The sequence below is a fragment of the Aulonocara stuartgranti genome (assembly GCF_965226115.1).
Source record: "Aulonocara stuartgranti genome assembly, chromosome: 6".
NCBI classification, from domain to species: Eukaryota; Metazoa; Chordata; class Actinopteri; order Cichliformes; family Cichlidae; genus Aulonocara; species Aulonocara stuartgranti.
The window spans coordinates 31,082,690-31,102,937 of NC_138944.1; the positions used below are offsets into that span (position 1 = coordinate 31,082,690).

The 20,248-nt window shown below is 42.2% G+C and overlaps 2 protein-coding genes across 3 annotated transcripts; one reads left to right on the plus strand and one right to left on the minus strand.

Moving 5' to 3' along the window:
• Positions 1–1,154: 1,154 nt before the first annotated feature.
• On the plus strand, positions 1,155–9,918 carry palb2 (partner and localizer of BRCA2). 2 transcript variants are annotated; one of them, XM_082535339.1, is made up of 13 exons: positions 1,155–1,367; positions 1,609–1,690; positions 1,769–1,828; positions 1,916–2,096; positions 2,231–3,652; positions 5,126–6,441; positions 6,576–6,728; positions 7,048–7,130; positions 8,000–8,146; positions 8,295–8,411; positions 8,806–8,893; positions 8,984–9,159; positions 9,249–9,918. In XM_082535339.1, the coding sequence occupies exons 2-13, from the start codon at positions 1,613–1,615 to the stop codon at positions 9,472–9,474; spliced, it is 4,047 nt and encodes a 1,348-aa protein (XP_082391465.1). In that variant the 5' UTR covers positions 1,155–1,367; positions 1,609–1,612; the 3' UTR covers positions 9,475–9,918. The 2 variants fall into 2 exon arrangements, with proteins under 2 accessions (XP_082391465.1, XP_082391466.1); XM_082535340.1 differs by having other exon boundaries at positions 1,170–1,242; positions 1,605–1,690.
• Positions 9,919–13,131: 3,213 nt separating this feature from the next.
• Positions 13,132–18,175, minus strand: plk1 (polo-like kinase 1). Its single transcript, XM_082537048.1, has 12 exons — positions 17,878–18,175; positions 17,407–17,785; positions 16,953–17,121; positions 16,612–16,756; positions 16,241–16,334; positions 15,902–16,127; positions 15,728–15,770; positions 15,515–15,612; positions 15,337–15,414; positions 14,428–14,582; positions 14,146–14,328; positions 13,132–14,041 (listed from the first exon to the last, which is right to left on the minus strand). The coding sequence occupies exons 2-12, from the start codon at positions 17,767–17,769 to the stop codon at positions 13,847–13,849; spliced, it is 1,749 nt and encodes a 582-aa protein (XP_082393174.1). The 5' UTR covers positions 17,770–17,785; positions 17,878–18,175; the 3' UTR covers positions 13,132–13,846.
• Positions 18,176–20,248: the final 2,073 nt, after the last annotated feature.

The window sequence follows — 20,248 nt, forward strand, 5'->3', positions numbered from 1 at the left end:
TGAGCTAGTTAGTGATGCTACACACTTGTGTTGCTCTCATTGTCAATATGTTTGACAATATTTTTGAGTCTCCACAGAGGCCCAGAGTTGCTGATAATATCAAAATTAAATCTGGAAATGTAATGTTGTCTTTTGAGATTTTAGCATAAGACTGACAATGATATCAAACTGAAGATTTAAAGTTTTATATCCATTGCAGATTGAGAGCTCTGGAGCCTGAAAACTTTAAATAAAATGTTCGACTTATAAACACAACAGCAAAGGTTTCATAGAAGCACAATTTATTATTTTCATTTTACAGCAGGACCCAGAATCTGCTTTGTTATCAATAGCTATAATTACCCTGGAGGGGGGTAATGGATGAGGGAGATCATCAGGACCAAGCTGGGCCTGGATTCCTGGGTCCAGAGGTTTAGAGCCGCTTTCTCCCTCTCTTTCTTCACCGCTATCCTGTGCCAGATGTTCTGTTGACCAAGTGAGGTAGAAATCATGTCAGAAACATCTTCACCAGCAGCCTCCTCAGAGGGAAATCGTCTTCAGGCGTACACCATAGATCCCCCACTGATGTTGAACAAAAACAGCACTTTTTGAACACTGTAACAGCGACCTTTGCTTTGTGTAATGTTACAAGTACATGATCCTCAGATAATGCACAGAGACTCTGGACTTTTACATACTGATGGTATGTACAGGATGTATGTACAGGACTATTCAGTCCTGTAGAAATGATATCTTTAAAATATTATTCTGTATGGCAAAATGCACTGTAAAAGAATTCCTGATTAAAGTTTTCAGATCAGCATTTAAATACAGAACTTTGACTTTACGCCAGGTTTTATTTAATGCCGTCAAAGAACTTTATTTCTGCAGCTGACAATCAAAGCTGTCATCAAAATGCTGCACCCCAATTTTAATAGTAAAAATAAAACTTATGAGAATGATTATCCCTTAAAGACAAATCAGCGTGATGAGGACTAATAATAATTTTAAAAGGAATCTTTGGGGATAACAGGCGGCGGGGTTTATGACCTGGGACTCTCCACCATCGGGTGTTAGAATTGAAGAAGCTCCTGGAGGTGAAACGTCTTCAAGAAACGTAAAGAAGTCCAGCCGCTTTTCTTTCCAAGCTCCTTCGTTTATGACCTACACTGCAGCCAGACACGAGGGGGCGGCAGCAACGCTTGGGTTCATTTACCTACCGCTGATCGACTCATCGGCGCTCGACTGCTCGTGCCTGGCGATGTGAGTCGCGGGAAATTAGAACTAAATCGATAGCTGCCAAATCGACCGTCAAAACAAACTTGTAGCCCGGTGTAGTCACTGAAGAGCTCACCTTATGAAATAGCATGAACTACAGTAAAAGGCAAGTTGCACATTTAATAAAGTATCGGTGTTTATCAATAGCGGTGTAAGCTTCGGCTGTTGGCTGCTAACGTTTATGTTTCGTGTGGGTTTTTCAGTTAAAGAAAAATCACGTTATTGTCAGGTGAGCTAAAGTTTTAGGGAAATCTATATGGCAAAGGTTACGTCTGCCAGCTGTGCTAGCGCCATAGAAGCCGTGTCATGGCTACATTTAAGTCTTAGTCGTGTGTTGCTGTGACCAGAGAGCAGCATGGAGACCACTGTGGGAGATATTCTGCACTGTGAGGAGCAGCTGAGATCTACGCTGCATTCTGATGATAAGGAGAAGGTAACCTGCATTTGTCCTCACACCTGAGCCACATAAAATGCTGCCATGACCTCTGAGATTAATGTTGTCTTTTCTCAGCTTCGTAGGAAGTTGGCTGAATTACAAAGGGAATATCTCAGGACAGCCCAGAGACTGCAGGTGAGTGTCTTTCATTGTGCTATAAAAAGAAAAATGTAAAGAGCATTTTTGTCTCATATATATATATATGCATACATCTGCAAACAGCGTGCCGAGCGCTTGGAGGCAGTACAGAAACATGTGAGGAGCAGGATCGCTGAACAAAACCACCTGGAGCAAAGAGACACGGAGGCTGCATCAAATCTCCGTCTCAATCCTTCTTCATTGATACTGAACCGCAGCGGTGACACAGCTCAGGGCTTAACTCAGAGCCAGAGACACACTGAAGGTAACACTTGATCATGGGACATTTGCTTTGTCATATGGATGAGACTACACTGTTATTACTGTCAGAGGCACAGCGTGTTTGGCCTGTAATAAAAGCAGAAAGTGAAATTCACAAATCATCTGATTTTTCGCCAGGTCCAGCTGAATCTGACAACTCAAGGAGAAACCAGGTGATCAAGTTCTCACTTCCATCTGATGCTTGCCCGCAAACGCCAGATCTCAGCCATGCTGAACCTACAGGTTATAGAACAGGTTCTTCCCTGCGCCTCAGGTCACGACGCAGCCGCCTACGCTGGGAAAGTAGGAGCACAGAGAACAATGAAAAGGGACAGGAGCAGGGTGAGGGGATGGAAAGTGCCAAAAGAGCAGGAGAGGAGGAGAAACTCACATCAGATGAAGCAGATGCTATAAATGAAAGTGAAGAGCTTTTTTCTGGTACAGATTCTGAGTCTCCCTCTCTGCTGCTTACACACTGGAGCACACATGGATATACTGAACCAGGGGATATTCAGGGAAAAGACATCCCTAGATCCCAAGAACAAAAGGAAAAAGATGCTGAGGAAAAAGGTGAAGGGGAGAAAGAACCTGAGTCATTGTTGCTCACAACACAAACTGAAAACAAGGGGCAGGATGACACACAAAACAAACCGAGAAAAGAAGGGGCGAGAGGAGAGGATGGTGGAAATAGTAGAGGACGGAATGAAGAGAACATTAGTAAAGACACTGAACAAAATGTAGGGGACAAAACAGAAAGTAAAAAATGGCATGATTATAGTGTGGAAGTAAAAGAGGAAAAGAATGAGTTGACTGGAGGTGGAAAAAGTGGGAGCCTTATGGACTCCTGTACATTAGTGGAGGGACTACTTTTCCCAGTGGAATACTACGTTCGAACCACAAGACGGATGACATTTTCACAGAGCCAGCCTGACATGCAGGCTGTAATAGAGTCCCAGCTGAGCAGGGGACGACATCGCAGGAGTCGAAGTCGTGCCAAAGGACAGAACAGGAGCACACAGAGCAGCGACCTTTCTCAGACAGATTTCTTCTCTCTAACAACTGCATCTGGGGACCCTAACAAACCATCACAGGCTGTTGCATCTGTGTGTGCATCTGCTGAACACAGCCAGAACTCTGGTAAGATTTCAGCTTGTCAGATGGACTCTAGTTTTTCTCCCACGTCTGCTCGTCCAGCACGAGGCCGGAAGAGGAAGAGAGGCACGGGGAGAGGGAGATCTCAGACCGGACGAGCCTCTAGTTTGAACACACATCAGTCACCAGGTGAGCAAACCTCAGATGATCCCCAACCTACAGACATTCCAGTCTCTTCCTGTCAGTCTCTCCAAGAAGCTGATGGACCAGAGCCATGCCCAATCCCAGGAGAAACCGACCTAGCAACAAATGAACCACAGCACGTGCCCACACACATCACTGATCCTCCGCTTACTTCTGGAGATAATAGAGCTTCTTCCAGCTCTGCCTCTGGACATCCAGAGGAGGTCTATGAAATCTTTATGAAGAGGAACAACAAGGCTTACAGATCCCCACACATGAACCAAAGTAAGACTTGTATGAGTATGAATCAAATAGAGCCCAGCGTATATTTCGGGTAATATCAGATATTTGCTGATAGATCTGTATCTGCATTTATAATGGCTGATAAATTCAAATTTTAAGAAAGACATGAAATAACTTGTTAGGAGGGCACTCTCCAAGGTCCCAACAACCAGCTAATCTGAGCAGAGTCGGCAGTAAATGAATAATCTCTGATTTGTTGTCCCAGTGAAACAAGTGAACTTTTTAACAGCATTATTACATTACCTCAGTAAGGACTCGTAAATAACCACATACAACAAACGTTAGAATAATCTGTTTTTCATGTGTCTGAAAGAAAGAAATATTGGCTCATATATTGCATGTTTAAATGACAATTGTCTATCATTATTGGTCATATATTTGTTGGGCTCTGGTATCAGTCTTTGTCTATGTGTCTGTGCATCATTATAAAAATACCCTGAGACCTATGTTCACTCTATAAAGTGAATTGTGACGAAAGGGTGAGCGCAAGATCTATTTACACCCATTTCTAAAACAACCTTCCTCCTTAAGGTTATGTTCATGTCTATGTGCTTTATCTGACACATATTCCACGCGTTCAGATTATAAAAACATCACAGAAATTGGAGAGACTCATCTCAAAGACTTTTGGATTCATTTGACTGTTGTGGCCAAAGAGACAGCGTTAAAAACATTATTTGCGTTGCACATTTTGATGCAGCACAATGTTTCGATGCAGTTATGTAGTGGTATAAAGCAATGAGTGCCTCTGCAGTGTAGTGGTTAGCACATTTGCCTTACATGCAAAACATTCTTGGTTTAAGACTGGGAGGAGATGGTTTAAAATCTGGGCCAAATCAAGCGTGCATCCATCTGCTGTGCAGTCCCTTGGGAAATAAGAGATCAGCAGAAATTCCCAAACATGTTGCTGAGACCCACTTGAATGCACAGTTTGCTGCAATATACAGCCGCAATTTTTAATTCAGTGTGTCACACTTTGCATGCACTCTTTTAATTTTTTCCATAATAACCCTTCAAAAAGAACCTTCTGTCTTCAGCGTGAATCCTAACCCTCAGTGCACAGTTGCCATATGGTGGTGATTAAAGGGGTAGAAATGCCAAAGAAATGACGGCATTAGGTTAATTATAAGAATGGAAACTGGAAACTTTTGTTGTGTGAAGGAAACCACAGCCAATGCAGAGAACTGCACTTCTTCTTTTGATACAAGAAGTGCATCTAAGATGACACAGAGGCTATTTTGTGAGGAGATGAATGTAGATGTGCACTGAAAGTCTGGCTTGGTGTCTGGTGTCAGTTTAACTGTTTTAAAGTTCCCTGAACAGACCTACTGACATGATCACTGACAGGTTGTTCCTTCAGTCAGGTCATCACCCAGTATATACATAACAAGTTCTATATACAGTGACGAGCATGTTTTTGACTGAAGCTTTTATTTTCCACTTTGTGTTCTTCAGGTACATCGAGCTGGCGATCTCTCCTCTTGCCCTCCTTGTCACCGGCTCAAACGTCTCTGCTTCGTCTTCCCTCTCTGTTGTCTGGCCCGCTGATGAACTTGGACACCCACCAAGATTTTCATCTCCCAGATGACCAGTTTGCCTCCCTGAAGCTCCTCAAGCTTCGCCAAGTCACTGGAGAATCTGCAGTTGAACCTTTCTCATCCCCATCTTACAACACACGCAGCAGCTGGCGCCGCTTTGACTTTCGATGCACCGGCGCTGATGCAGCGACGCCTCTTCCTCTCCCGCTAAGCCTCACACCCACAATTGCAAGTTCACCAGGTCATAATGCAGAACAGCTGGCTGCTACCCAGTCCATACACATCCAGAGTGTATCAGAAGAACACAGGCTTACAGATAAAGTGATGAAGCACTCCTTCACTGAAGAGCAGCAGAGCTTGGCAGAGACTCACTCTAGCCCAACAGAGCCAGTGGGGCAAAAGTGTGCTAATGTCTGTAAGGAAACTGTGATTGTGAACTCTCATATTGAACTTCAGACTCTCATGAACTCTGCAGACAGACCAGTCTGCACAGAGAATGATGATGTCATCAATCACCCAGAAAAACTTAAATTACCTGAAAAACACACATATTGTGGTGTGGTCCATGCTTCAGAGGATCTGAGGTGTATAAATCACAGTGAAGAAGATAAAGTTACCACTGAGCTGGTTTCCTTTGAGTCACCTGTAGAGGAACTCTCCTCCAGCAGCTGCGCTGATAAACAAGCATGTAATGAAACAAACCCTCCAGGAGAACCTCTGAAGACTCCAAACAGACTTCCTGAAAATCAGACCAAATCTTCACACGGTGTCATCTCTCAGCTCATGTTGAGTTCCCCTCTGGCTTCAGCACCCTCCCTCTTTATAACCCCACACCTGCCTTCATCCACCCTAAGTACCAGCCCAAAACTACCCTCCCTAGGTCTCACCCCCCACCCTGTCACCTGCAGCCTCCCTCTGACCTCCTCCCCCTCTGCCCCTTGTCTCAACCTGCCTCCACCATACAGCCCTTCCAGACAGGTTCTCTCTCCTCCACCCCTGTCTCCCTGTCCCTCCATCACTTACCTCCCTCCTAGCCCCTCTGCTCTCTCTCCATCTGGAGAGATCCACCATTTATCTAAGCCACCAGTTAGGGCCAATCAGCATCACACAGTTGAACTCACTTCTCCCCCGAGTCCCTCCGGCCATCAGCTGGAGGACTCAGCTGGGCAGTTGGACCTGAGAACAGAGGAAACGAAAGAAGAACTTGTAATTAGACACATGCACACGTTGAGGGTAAAAAAACTGTTTTATCTGTTGCTGTATAGTTAAAGATTATTATTTAGCTTAAATATAATTTAAGGGTGTGTGCATCTAAAGCATCCGTGACATTGTTCTTGAGTGAGTTACAGTTTTTTGTGTGTGTTCAGGCTGCAGCAGGAGGCATTCTGGTAGATGCTTGCTGTTTTCCTGGATCCTCAGACACTTTGTGTGTAGCAGCAGCAGGAAAGTGGGCAGTGTGCCTTTGGAGTCAAGCTTCAGCATCTGAATGGAAATTAATACACACCTGGACCTTTAGTGAGGTGAGTTTCTTATGGGCCTGCATATCAGAATGACTCTGTGGAGGTTTGAACATTAGCTAGAACTACTTTTTCTTTTTTACTGTTCCACTGATTAACATCTGGTTTCAGTAATCTGCCAGGAGCCCTAGCTATACAATATAAATACATAGTTAAAGATGAGCGTAAAGAATCCACGTATTAGAATAAGTTTCATCTTTGTTGTAGCTCAGTGTTATTGCACAAACAATATAAATTATACATAAATGTGATTAGTAAACTGCAGTTTGAATGTTTGGGAGATGCATAAAATCACATGGCAGTAATTGGTGTTTATTTGCAGCCAGTGATCAGTGTGTTTCATGTCCCGGATGCTGCTGGGCTGATCTGTGTGACTCTGGGTCAGCTGGAAATCAGAGAAGTGAGGTGAATACTAAACCGTAAATGATTATCTCTACCATGTACTGTCATGTAAAAACTAAGTACACCCCTCCTGCTTCCATAGGTATTAAGAGGGTAAGGACCAGCCAGGTGCTACTGATTAACTGCACTTGATTAACTGATCATCGACAAATCAAATTCTACAGGCCTCGATTAAAATGTTGCAGTTCATGACATTACAATTAGAAAAATACAGAAAATGAGTGGTTTGTTTGGAAGGTTTGCCAATAGAAAGGCTCTCAACAAAAGTGGAGATGTTTGGCAACAATACAGCAACATATTTGGAGAAAACCAAACACAGCACATCAGCACAAACAGCTCATACCAGCTGTAAAGCACGGGTGATGATTCTGACTTGCTTTGCAGTCACAGGACCAGTGTACCTTGCAGTCGTTGAGTTGATTAAAGTATTTAAGAATCAAATGTGAGGGAATCTGTCTGACACCTAAAGTGTGTCCCAAATTGGTTTTAACAGCAGGACAATGATTCCAAGTCTAGCAGCAAATCTATAACACAATATCTGAAAAAGAAAAGGATTCAGGTGCAACGATGCCGTCAAAGTCCAGACCTCAGCTTCAACCAAATGCTGGGGCAGGACCTTAAGAGAGCTGTGCTTGCAGACCTAAATGAACTGAAGCAACACTGTAAAAAAGAGTGGACCAAAATCCCTCCACAACGATGTGAGAGACTGACAAAATCATACAGGAAACCATTATTTCAAGTTATTCCTGCTAAAGGCGGTTCTACAAGCTGCTGAATCACGGGGTGTGTTTTTGCTTCGCCTGTGCAAATGAGCAGTTTTCATTAAGTTCAGTATAGTTTGTAAAATATTTGTATGTTGTCTGTGTGCACAGAGTGCTGTCATGCTCCAGCCTCATGCAAATATTGCTCTGTGAGGGGATTCTTCAGGCAGTGATTGGTGTGTCCCGGTCCAGAGTGGTGACCACCTCCCACTCAGCCACAGGTTCCACTCTGCAGGTGTTTACGCTGTCAGACTACAGGTAACACATCACAGTTTTCCTCTCCGCTGTCGCCTTTCATTGTGTCGATGTCACAGACTACATCTGCATTTGGGGTCCGAAGCTTACATAGAGTTGTCACGATTCGTGTCTCACTTCTCTTTTTTTCTTTTTCTTTTTTTTCTCTCAGCTCACCAAGCTCTCAGACTCTGGTATCTCCAGGTGTTTGCGTGGGAGCGCTTGCACCAGTTGACGGACTTCCTGATGCTCTCATTGGTACAGATGAGGGCGGACACCTTTTTGTCTGGTAAACATAAATGTGATGATAAAAAGTCTAATTTAAAGATCAAGACTGCTGAATTCTGTTTCGGGTTTCTCTTTGGCTCTTCATTCGTTTCTGATGTTGTTAGAATCAGTTATTCAAACAGAGCTAATGACATCAGTAGGCTTGTGCTCCATCGGGACCACCTGACCAGTCAGTGTGTCAACTGACAACAGATGGGACAAGAGGAAGTTTAAAGACTCATCTGTTTGTTTCTGCTGCCCCCTACAGACAGAAAAAACAGCTTAAATAACACAAAACAAAACGTAATCCTCCTGTCGTTTTGTTTTTGATAGAAAGAAATGTGATTTCAGCAGCAGCTTCATCTTTACCTCGAAGCTGCTCCCGCTTACAGTTAAATTGTTTCTGTTTGTTGTAGGAATCTAAAGACTGGACAGCTGCTGTGCAGAGTCCTCTTTGGAGAGGGTTTTTCTCACACAGCCTGCCTCAGAGGATATTCCTCCTGTGTAAGTAAAAGCAGTAAAAACAAAAAAACCATGCCCCTGTAACGCTGTCATTCTTTACATGATATAAGTCCTTTGCGTGTTTGTGCACAGGGAGTGTTGTTTGTCCTGCTGCAGCATCAGTTTCTAAGCTCTTTAGAAAACGAAGAAAAAGAAGGAAAAATAAAAGATCCTAAGACTGCATTTTTCTCCTTGGTCGCCATTAACCCTCTAAGTGGAAAATCCATCCCCGCTACTCAGCTGTACCCACCGGAAACCTGGGCTGGCAGGTGAGATGAGGAATGGAAGACGAGGTTTGTGTTTCTGCGTCACTTTTCAAACACACTGGCATATTTACATCTGTCACTTTGCTCTACAGGCTGTGTGAAGCCGACGTCAGTGGCTCCGGCGTGGTGGGCCTGAGTCAGAACGGCTGCGCCTGTGTGTGGGAGCTCGGGCACCCGGGGGCTTCGAGGATGGTGTGGGCTCCAGAGAGTGAAGGCTGGCAGCTGGCTCGATGGGGGGGATTAAACACGCTGGTGACTGGACATCACAACGGAGACGTGACTTTATACTGCTACAGTCAGAACTCGCGCTGCTGCTAAAAACGGACTTTTAGACGACTTTTTAATCAAATATAAACATCTTTGTTTCAGTCTGCGTTGACATAAAGACATTGGGGGGTTTCAGCATCATGGTGGGGCACGGACACGTTCCCTTCATTTGATTTGGTTACTGCTGTAAACTGTATTGCATTTCAGGAATTTACCTTCAGCTTGAGTAAATTTAACATAAAAATCCAAAAACATGAGCTTTCATGTACTGTAAACTGAGCATGTACCATAAACCAGTCGCTGCTGTACAAGCTTTCTAACACGTCACACCCTAGAGCTCCTTTTAGGTCACTGTAACGTCAGACTGGAAATGTGTGTTTTATTACTGCAGCTGTTTTTGACTTGTTTATGTATGTGTATGTTGTATTTGTTATATAGAAAAGAAATCTTACTAAAGTTGGTTTTAAGATTTACATTAAACATTTGTGAATTCTTTATTTTCTGTACATTTTATCTACTTTAAGCCACAACTGTGGCTCAAAACAACAGACCATGTTTTTAAAAAGTATGCAGCGTTGGAAATACGATTACTCGAGTATATTACTGAAATGGATCCTGTAGTAATAAAATTACTAAAGGCCAGAAGTTTACTTACACTCATCATGGACGTGAACGTCGGCTGTCCGTGTTAAACGTCCCCTAGAAAGATGACCAGATCCTTTTTGATAATCATCAGCAAGCTTTTGTCATAATTCTGTCCTGATATTTAATCGTAATTCTTGTCAGAATTGGTGGTGAATTTAAACAAGTTGATCGGGCATGAACCCGGCTTTAAATGTTTGTCGACAAATATTTAAAAGGGGGTTTGGGAACAAGATTTTAGAGGTTTGGTGTTAGCCTGCTTTATCCAATCCAAAACCAGTTTTGATGTGTCCTTTTAAATAATTATTAAAACAGTGAATATTTTTGAGTTTGAGGTGAAACTTAAGAATTTTAAGGCATTTTTCCATCCTCATAATTTCATCCACTTTCTTCAATGCACCAGTAGCACCGGCAGCAAAATAGTCCCAGAGCATGATGCTACCCCCACTGTGCCTGTCAGTTGGTACAGCTGACTACAGTGTTCTGTAGTTTTACTCCCCCAAACTCCTACTCTTGTCACTGTGACCAAATAGTTCAAGCTTTATCTTGTCTGACCATAAAACACGTGGGCTGTCCGTGAGTTCTTTGGACTTTATTTTGAAAAAATCCAAAATAAACTCAAGCTTGTGCACTCTTACTTTTTAAAAAGTCATAACAGATGTATGTTATGAAATGAAAGTTAGAGAAATCATTAAAAGCCCAAAATAACCGTGAGCTTACCAGGTATAAAAGCTATATAATTTAAATTTCATATTATATTATTTACCAGCTACAGGACAGTTAAAAAATAATGCAATACATCCGGTTTGGGGGGGGTTGTTTCAAATTCTTACCCCAAAATATACACTTTCCGGACACTTTAGCCCCTTCACCTTCAGGGCTGCTTTAATTAATCGTAGCAAAGATTACAAAAGGTGCAGGAAACATTCCTTGGAAATCGTGGCCCATGTTGCCATGATAGCATCACACAGATAGTGTAGATTTGTCCATGATGTGAATTTCACCACATCCCAAAAGTGCTCTATTTATAGATCTGGTGACTGTGGAAATGAGTGCAGTAAACTCATTGTCATCTTCAAAAAAGCAGCCAGAGAAGATTTGAACTTTGTGACATGGTGCATTATCCCACTGGAAGCAGCCATCAGAAGATGGGTACACTGTACTCATGATGGATGAACGTGCACAGCAACAATTTGCCTTCTAAATGTTGCAGCAGAAATCGAGACTCATCAGCCATGAAACATTTTTCCCATCTGTTGTCCAAATGTATTGGTTCTTAGCTGACAGGAGTGGCACATGTGGTGTAGTCTTCTGCTGCTGCAGTCCAAGATTCAATGTGTTGTGCTTTCAGAGATGCTCTTCTGCATATTTTTGTTTGTAACACCTTAGCGATGACTGTGTGGGAAAATCCCAGCAGATCAGCAGTTTCTGAAATACCCCGAGCCGTCTGTCTGTCACCAACAACCATGGAACATTCAAAGTCACTTAAATTACCTTTCTTCCCTATGCTGATGCTCAGGTTTATGCCTAAATGAAGAGGTTTGCTGCTGGTGATTGGCTGAATAGATGTTTGCATTACCAAGAAGTAAAACAGATGTACCTAACAAAGGGGGAGGTGATTGTTTATTTCCCTTTATGTAATAATGCCACCACAATGTTTCTCCTTATAAATATTATTTAACTGTCTCTGTAGTTACTATTCAATAGTTCTCCCCTAATGAAATATTCAGTTTTTCATTTCCCCTGTAGATTGTTTTCCATTTCATCATTAATAGTTTACTGGACCATGGTCACATTTTTTTCTTTAAGCAAATCTTTACGAGCCACAGTCATAAAAATAGGTGAGTTCCCAGTCAGGTCGTTGGTGACCAGCAGGCAACAGTGGGGTTCAGTTATTAATGAGTTCGACCCTACCACGTGGCCATTAATTGCTCATAAATTGCCCATAGGTGTGAATCTGAGTGTGAATGGTTGTTTGTCTCTATGTGTAGCCCTGTGACCCTGATAAGCAGAAGAGAATATATATATATATATATATATATATATATATATATTTAATACAGTACTTTTGTTCCATACACCGCCACGGTATGTTGAAGCAATCAAGATGTGACTGAAGTTACTGATGTTTAGGAATTACTGACAATATTTTCAGATGCTCCATTTCCACAGACAGTAATAATTGCACAATTAAATAATAAGCGATATCGAAGTCACATGGGGTAGGATGCACTGGCCAGCTAAGCAACACCAAAGGCCTGAAAGAGACAAGTGAAGTGGATGATCACATGATCCTTTTTATGGTTCAAACCAGGGGTCTCAAACAGGGGCCAGAATGGGCCCAGTACAGACTCCAATCCACTGGATGGCTTTGGACAATGTGAAGGGCAACAGAAATTTTGGACTTTTAATTGCACTTCCATAGATTTTTTTTTTGCTTTTTCTACTGATCAAGATTTCCCCCATAGCCATTCATACCAAACCACAGTAATTAAGTTCCAGATTTCTGTAATTTTACACATTTACTTCAGTTTAAGTCTCATCCTGACAGATTTATTTCAAATACTGCAGCAGCACTTCATTATAATGTAGAAAAAGACAATCTGTTAAAATAATACTTCAGCATTAAGGCATCTCTAGGATTAATGTGTAGTTAAAGTTCAGTACATTGACAGAAAGGACAGTTTCACTGGTCTGATGCAGATGAGATCAAAATGGGTTCTACATCAATGATTTAAAGCATCTCACCAAGTCAGAAAATGAAATTCAAGAGTGTTTAAGTGTGTAATATCAGAGGACACCTGCATTTATATTAAAGGGGGAAAAAGAGAAAGTAGCTTACCTCAACATGTGACCTGAGAAGGGGTGAATCCTGTGCTGGGTGCATGAAAACAGGATATCCGTCCACGATTTCAGTCATACCATGAGTAGAAGTTCAGCCAGTTCTCAGCTGGTGTGGTATTTATTCGTTTTTCCCCCAGTTAACCACCCTGACTTGTAATACTAATCTTTGTTGCTGACAAATATCCAGATTGTACACTACCCCCCCTGAAGACATGAAGTGCCTTGTACAAGAGAATCTTTATTTAAACACAGGTAAAATTAATCCATCTTTACAACATGTCTTCATATTCATCAGTATGTACATGTTTGTACAACTTGTTGAAAATGCCATCTAAAAATAGAATTATAAAAAGTAAAACTAACAGAGAAAGAATGTACATGATGCAGACGTATTAACATGGTCCATTTCTCTACACACGACACAGAAAAAACAAACTAGAGAAGCAGACCAGAGAAGCTTTCGTCCACCCACACAGCCGGCCCGAGTCTCAACCTCCCACCTCACAGTCTGTCCACTCAGCATCGAGTTTGAAAAGCAGGACTTTATGTACAAACAAAAGATGCAGAGGAAACCTCGGAGGACCGTTCCAACTTTAAGTTCAATGTAAACCAAGGGAACATTCACGTTTTCCCGTCTAGACTCATCTGAACACACACACAGTCTGTGCTGTCAGCGGGAACGCAAGCTTCATCGAGAAAGTTACAAGAACAAGAGAGTTTCTATAAACAGGAAGACAATTTTTTAAAAGAGAAAACAGCGGCTGAAAGATGGGAATTTTCCATGTACAACATATATAAGATGAATTGTCACAGTAGGTGTGAAAGTGTTGGCAATAAAAAAGGATTACAACATGACCCATAAAACAGATGAAGACTGAAAGTTCGAGCCCGTCCTGAACTCACGGAGAAGCAGCCGGTGATTAAAGACACTTGGGGACTAATGTGCGGCGGGAGTTGGCTTGCTGTCCAACAGTTTCTCCACCATGAGCTTGGCGTAACGAATGCGGCTCGCCAGCTCCTTACTGCAACCGAACTCCTCCAGAAGAGACAGCTTGTAGGTGCGGAAGTCTCGTTTCTCATCTATGTAGGTCACTGCAGCCATCAGCGGACACAGGATCAGCTTGGTGTGGTCCTGCCAGAGACAAAGTAACAAAAGCATGAATAAAGGATCTGTATATGCCATCACAAGACAGGTAAACCAGTTAAGGACCGTAGGAAGGTGGTGTGGCGTCCTACCTGGAAGAAATTGATCTGAACCGTGCCGTTAGTGAGGTGCAGCACAATGGCGCTTTTGGTTCTGAACCAGAGGGAAAGGTACGGCAGTCGTGCCAGCTCATCTCCTTCCCGACGTGCTATGTTTGCGCCAGCCTTCAGCAGGTGCTCGCTCATGTAATTGCGGAAGTATTTCAGCAATGTTATCTACAAAGAAGAGAGAAACACTGAGTTGAGTATGAAAACGAGGGCGGAGACCATTTAAAACCTCGTCTCATACACAAAACAAAAGGTCTAACTTCTTACCTTCTTGTTGAGAGTGGAAGGGAAAGAGCGCACGCTCATGTAGGATTCAGTTGCAGTCTTGTCGATGTACTGCAGGCTGTCTCCGTCAGCGTACATGATCAGACGGGTGTAGTCGTTAAACAGAACGCCAACGCTGTTGTCACACAGCTGATATCCTGAAATGAAGATGAGAAACTCTTGTTTGAAATATTCATAAACACAAAATGTACTTAGCACAACGCTCAATACTTAAAATAACCAAATAACCTGCATTTAGACCAAAGTGTAAGACGAGGCACCCTACTTGTTAGTTAAGCAACACCTCAGTCAATCTAAGGCCAATTCCTTACAACAATGCTTGCTCTGTGGTTTCTTTTGAACTAGCAAACACGTCATCTGTGCTCCGAATTACAGTGAGCGTAATTCCTGCAATTGTTTGCAATAGATATTAACCGATGCATAAAGAGTATAAAAACTGGGACATAGATTCTGGGGTTCAAAAGTGAAGTTTAACCACAAGTCCCTTAAACATGTCTTCTATTTATTGACCACCAGGGGGCGAAAGCCCAAGGTTGCAAAAAGAAATCCAGTCGCATGGCAGTCAAATAAATCCATGTGAAAACCTGCAGCTTTGGCATCACTAGCTCCACCTGTCTTATACCATCTGATCACTTTTGACTCCAAAATAAAGGAAATCTATATCTCTCTATATCTATATGCTCGCCCCAGCCCACCGATGGAGGCCAATGACTACCAATTTTCACAGTGAAAGTATAAATTCTCTTTAGGGTTCAATATTACACTATTAGTATTAGACAACTTCATAAATGAGCCAATATCACAGTTGTGTTTCCTTTGTTTTGGGGTTTTGTTCTGAACTAGGTGTTCAAGTGCAGATGGATGGATGTGGAGTCTAAGTGTAATACTTACCCAGTCCATATTTATCAGAGTAGTCCACCCATTTGCTGATCCAGAAGATGGGGATGCATGCAGGATCCTCTGCCTCCTCTGTTTATTAAAAGAATTTACATCTCTGTATGAAGCACTGACACGCAGATTATCCAGCTTAATGAAATATGCAGCACAGTCATAAAAAGACAGCACTCACCTTGGCGGACGAATGCCTTCTCAGAAGGCTTGGCAGCAATGATGCTGTTGAGCTGCTGCAGCATGTCTTTGAGGTGGTTCTCCGACGGTTCAACCTCCCTACACACAGATTACACCAGTCAAAACATCCAAATACATAAATGTGTCACAAAAAGCAAACCTGTACTTTATAAATATTTCCATTATTTCAAATTCAGTGGGACAAACATCTCACCGTGGTGCAGGCTCGTCCTTCATCTCCACCTTCTCTGTCCCTACTGGAAACACAAACCCGTATCATTAACATTCCTGCAAAAACTAAAATAATTCATCTCCAATATTTCAGCCTTGCTTTAAGCGTCTGAAGAGTTGGGGCTTCTTTCAACTCTCTTCCTGCTGGGAGGATTACCTTTGTTATTTATAGCTGTCAACGGGCGTCTCTGGCTGAGCTCGGTGGCTGTGGAAGGGGCAATAGAGAATCGCGGGGGCACTGTGAGACAAGTCGTGGGCAGGCGCAAGGGGATGTAGCCGGACGTGAAGAACTCGTCCGCTTGCAGCTCAGCAATGGTGGGTCTCTGGGTGGGATCGGCATGCAGCATCCTTTTGATGAGGGTGGTCGCTGCTGGGTTGATATGCTGCACGAAGACAATTGCCTTTAAGTTGATACGACTTAAACGAAAAAGCATCTTTGTATACAATTTTTTTTCTTTAAAAAAAAAAAAAAGAGCATCGTGTTAAACTGCCTCACCCAGGGGATTGTGTAGTTGTTTTTCTTGATGCGGTTGTAGGTCTCCTTCAGACAGGAGGTCTCAAATGGAGGCTTGCCCACCAACAAAGTGTACCTAAGAATTCAGACAAGGAGGAGGTAAAAGTGACTGTGCAGATTTTTGTTTTTTAAACAACTTTTAACTTTCTAATACATCATTAGAAGTATGTCTTGGGAAAATATAAAACCATTAGGACTCATAAGGCTGCATTTTGTAAAAAGACAAAAAACCTATATTAAACAAGCAGATGTGCAAAGCTTGGCATTGGCATCAGAATGGACACTACAAGGTGTGAATGACTCAGTGGCCGTAACACCTCCGTTTCCAGGTGTGCTTGTGTATTCAGACTTACAATATACACCCAAGTGACCAGACATCCACTTCGTAGCTGTGGCCTTTCTTGCAGAGCACTTCAGGAGCTATGTAGTTAGGTGTTCCACACAAGGTCTTCTTCCGCTCACCATCAAACTCAATCTTTGTGGCAAGGCCAAAATCCCCTGTTTTAAAAGAAAAAAAGGGGGACATAACTGTAAAGAGGCACACTTGTGTGCAAAAGTTCATTCTTGAAGTATGAGAAATTACTGACGCAAGGACCTGGGTGTGCCTCATCCTTTTCTTCTAAAACCAGCAGGTTGCTGATATACCCAGTTGACATTTAGAGTCCCTGCCATCATGCTGAGTTGAGCAAATTACCTATCTTGACATCCATGTCGTCGTTGAGGAAGATGTTGCCCAGTTTCAGGTCTCTGTGGATCACTTTGTTGTTGTGCAGGTACTGGATACCCTTGAGCAGCTGAGTCATGTAGTATCGGGCCTCGGGCTCTGTGACAGCCTTACGACGCTTGTGCAGCTCCAGCAGGGACTGAATTGGAGAAGAAAATGATTTTAAACTGGGGCACTGAGACAGTAAAGCAGCAACAAATATCAAGTATATCGGATGGTTACCATGTAGTGTAGAAAGAAAGGATTTTAAAAAGTACTAATGCCATCAAAATACTGAGTTTAGGAATAGTGGCTCATTTGAATTATGTTCAGAGCTCCTGTGGTTTTAAACAGGCCAAGCTTCCTGCACTGTGACGGGAAGAGACCGCCAGGGTAACCGTTGGCCGTCCGCAGTTAACAGAAAGGACACTTTCTCTGCACTCACCCTTCTCCTGCAGATTTCCAGGACGACAAACACAAAATCATCGTCCTCGAAGAACCCGTGGAAGCCCACGACGTTGGGGTGGTTGAGGCTTTGGTGAATGGAGATTTCCGAAGTCATCTTCTCCCTCTGGTGCTGCTTCAGGATCAGCGATTTGGGCACGATCTTTCCGGCGAAAACCTGCTTTGTCTCCACGTCTGTGATTTCGTAGCATTTTGCAAAACCACCTTTTCCGAGGAATCTCCCCCTAGTGTATCGTCTCATGGTGCGTGGGTCGACCAGAACATCTGGGATTTCTTTTAGAGTGGCCGATTTTGGGTCGACGTGCGGCATCGGGTTCGCCGGCTTTGCAACACCAGCGCTCATTTTGGATTAAAGTGCTCTTAGCCGGGAGTAAAAAGAAACGTTTTAGAGCCCCTTTGCAATAGAGTTATTAATGATAAACCCCAAGGAAGAGAGTATTGTTAACCCTACCTTAACTGACGTTAGTTTGGCCTTGGAAGCTAGCGTGCTCCCTGCACTTCTGAATTTAAATCAAAACTAGCTATAATACGCTTTAGACGCGGTTGTTACTTAAACATTTCATTGACAATTAAAACACGGTGCAACTAGACTATAATTATTTTTTAAAAACGAAAATATTGAATAAAGTAATCGCCAGAGTTGTCCGTCGATGGCTGCAGCGTTAACCCGTCCTGCCTTTTGACAACAGTTTCTGCTACAAGTTTAAAATGCTGCCTCGGTCGTTACGGTGCTCTCTGATTGGTCCGCTCGATTTGAATTCTAAGGTATTGCAGCAAAGCATCGTGGGAGATTCAGGCAAACATAGCCAATCACTAAACGAGTATGTCACATTCCGCAGTGTTATTGGCTGAATCCCTGTTGTTGGTTTCTCCTTGTTTTCTCTAAGCGAGTACTGATGGGAAATGTAGTCGGGGTGGGCTTTAATCGTGACATACATCCGTTTTTTTCCCTTTCTTCTTTTTTTTTTTTTTACCCAAGTAGATAACGTGGATTTAATGGTCATTTGATTTTTTTTCTTTTTCTTCTTCTTTTTTTAACTAAAAGCCCGGAATAAATAGTCGTCATCGTGGATTGTTGTAACCGATTTAGTTTAGTCGAGGCAGCAGTCTATAGGCTAATTTATATGAGACTACTCACTGCAATAACCTTTGCTTATTTATACGCTGACCTCACTAGTTTTCGATAAGTATTGTTTCGTTATTACTCGTGTAATACTACTTTTCGTAATTATCAGTCGTGAGGTTGTCCAGTTTAATTAACTCTAAAGCATAACCAGCTACAACATGTAGACTGTACATTCATGTAAAACACACAACCTATTGTTATTACTGTTTTTAGCCAGTAGGGGGCACTGTCACTCCTATAACTTCCCGAATGCAATATAAAGCTATAACTTCATAGGGTCCCAATATTAACATATGTTGATATCACTACCATAACAAATTGCTGTTGTTGAAGGCTGTAGTTATACAGTGAACCAAAGGACTGAATTTCTTTGAATGGACTGTTCAAAAAGTGTCACCATATTTCCATTAAAACCTTTTCTGGATCAAGTATGATCGAGTGTTAGTCAGTGCAATGTCTGTGTTTCATTAGTTTCATTAAAAACTTTTGTGTACATTCAGGATATATTATAGTTCCACACAATAATTGATGGGATTGTCATTGCAACACCAACTAGACTTAACTTCAGGCGGAGCATTCATGAAAAAGGTTATGTAAATAATTTTTCACTGGAAGTGTAACTATGGAAAGAAGAATGATTAAGAATTGCGTGGAGTGGAAACAAAATTTGTGGCAAACATGGTCCACCTTGAAAGTCATGATAAACCAACCACCCAGGCCTTTGCTTCACCCCAGTCTTGACTCCATGGCTACAGCCTTGCTCTGCGTCATTGCCTTTAATGCCTTTTACTTCTAGCCTGCTGCTTCTACAATTGCCACTAATGCTAGTTCTGGTAAATGACAATTATTATCACACTCAATAAATAAAAATAAGAAAAACTGTATGTTGGCTTTACAAAAACCTTAATTGCTACGAAAGCTGATACACTTTATATATAGTGCTGTAATATTCTCTGAACCCTCTACCCCTGAGGTGCACTGGTGGATCATTTATGCTGTGTGTGTGTATGTGTGTGTGTGTGGTTACTGTAAATCTATGCTAAGCTATCATGAGTGTTCATCTCAGGCCTGATGAAACATTTCTGTTGTGATGGAAATAGTCTCTTCTAGCATCACAGCCTCCGTCCATAGTGCACTCAGTTGTTTCTCAAGAATGAAAATAATGGGATTCATCTTCATCCAAGACAAACACACATGGCATGTTTCAGAGATTTCTCTTAATCACATCATTGTCACCCATCTGTTTATATGTATTTTGAATCATTGTGCTTTTATTTATTCTGTATTTTTATCATCTTGTTTCATAAGATGTGTATATTGGTTTTCTTTTTTATTGATCTGTTCCTTATCTAAATGACTGAGAAGCCTGTCCAAGAGCACAGGTGTTCTTTTATTCTTGCCACGTGCAGCTGACAAATAAAGTAATTCAAACTTTAATTTTCATGTTGTTCACTCTTCTTGGTAAAAGATAAACAAAAGCTTTTAATCCAACAGTGTGACATTTTTGATGTGTAATGATGCAGATTCATCCTTGTCAGGAGCCTCTGTTCTTTAGCCCTTGTGTGCTGCATGAGCCTCTGCTCCTCATTCATATTAATGCTTTTGTGGCAGACACGATTAATATCTGCTTAGCAACAGATTTTACAACTGACATGGTGATAAAGAGAGGAAAATAAGAGGAGAACAAGTGGATGAA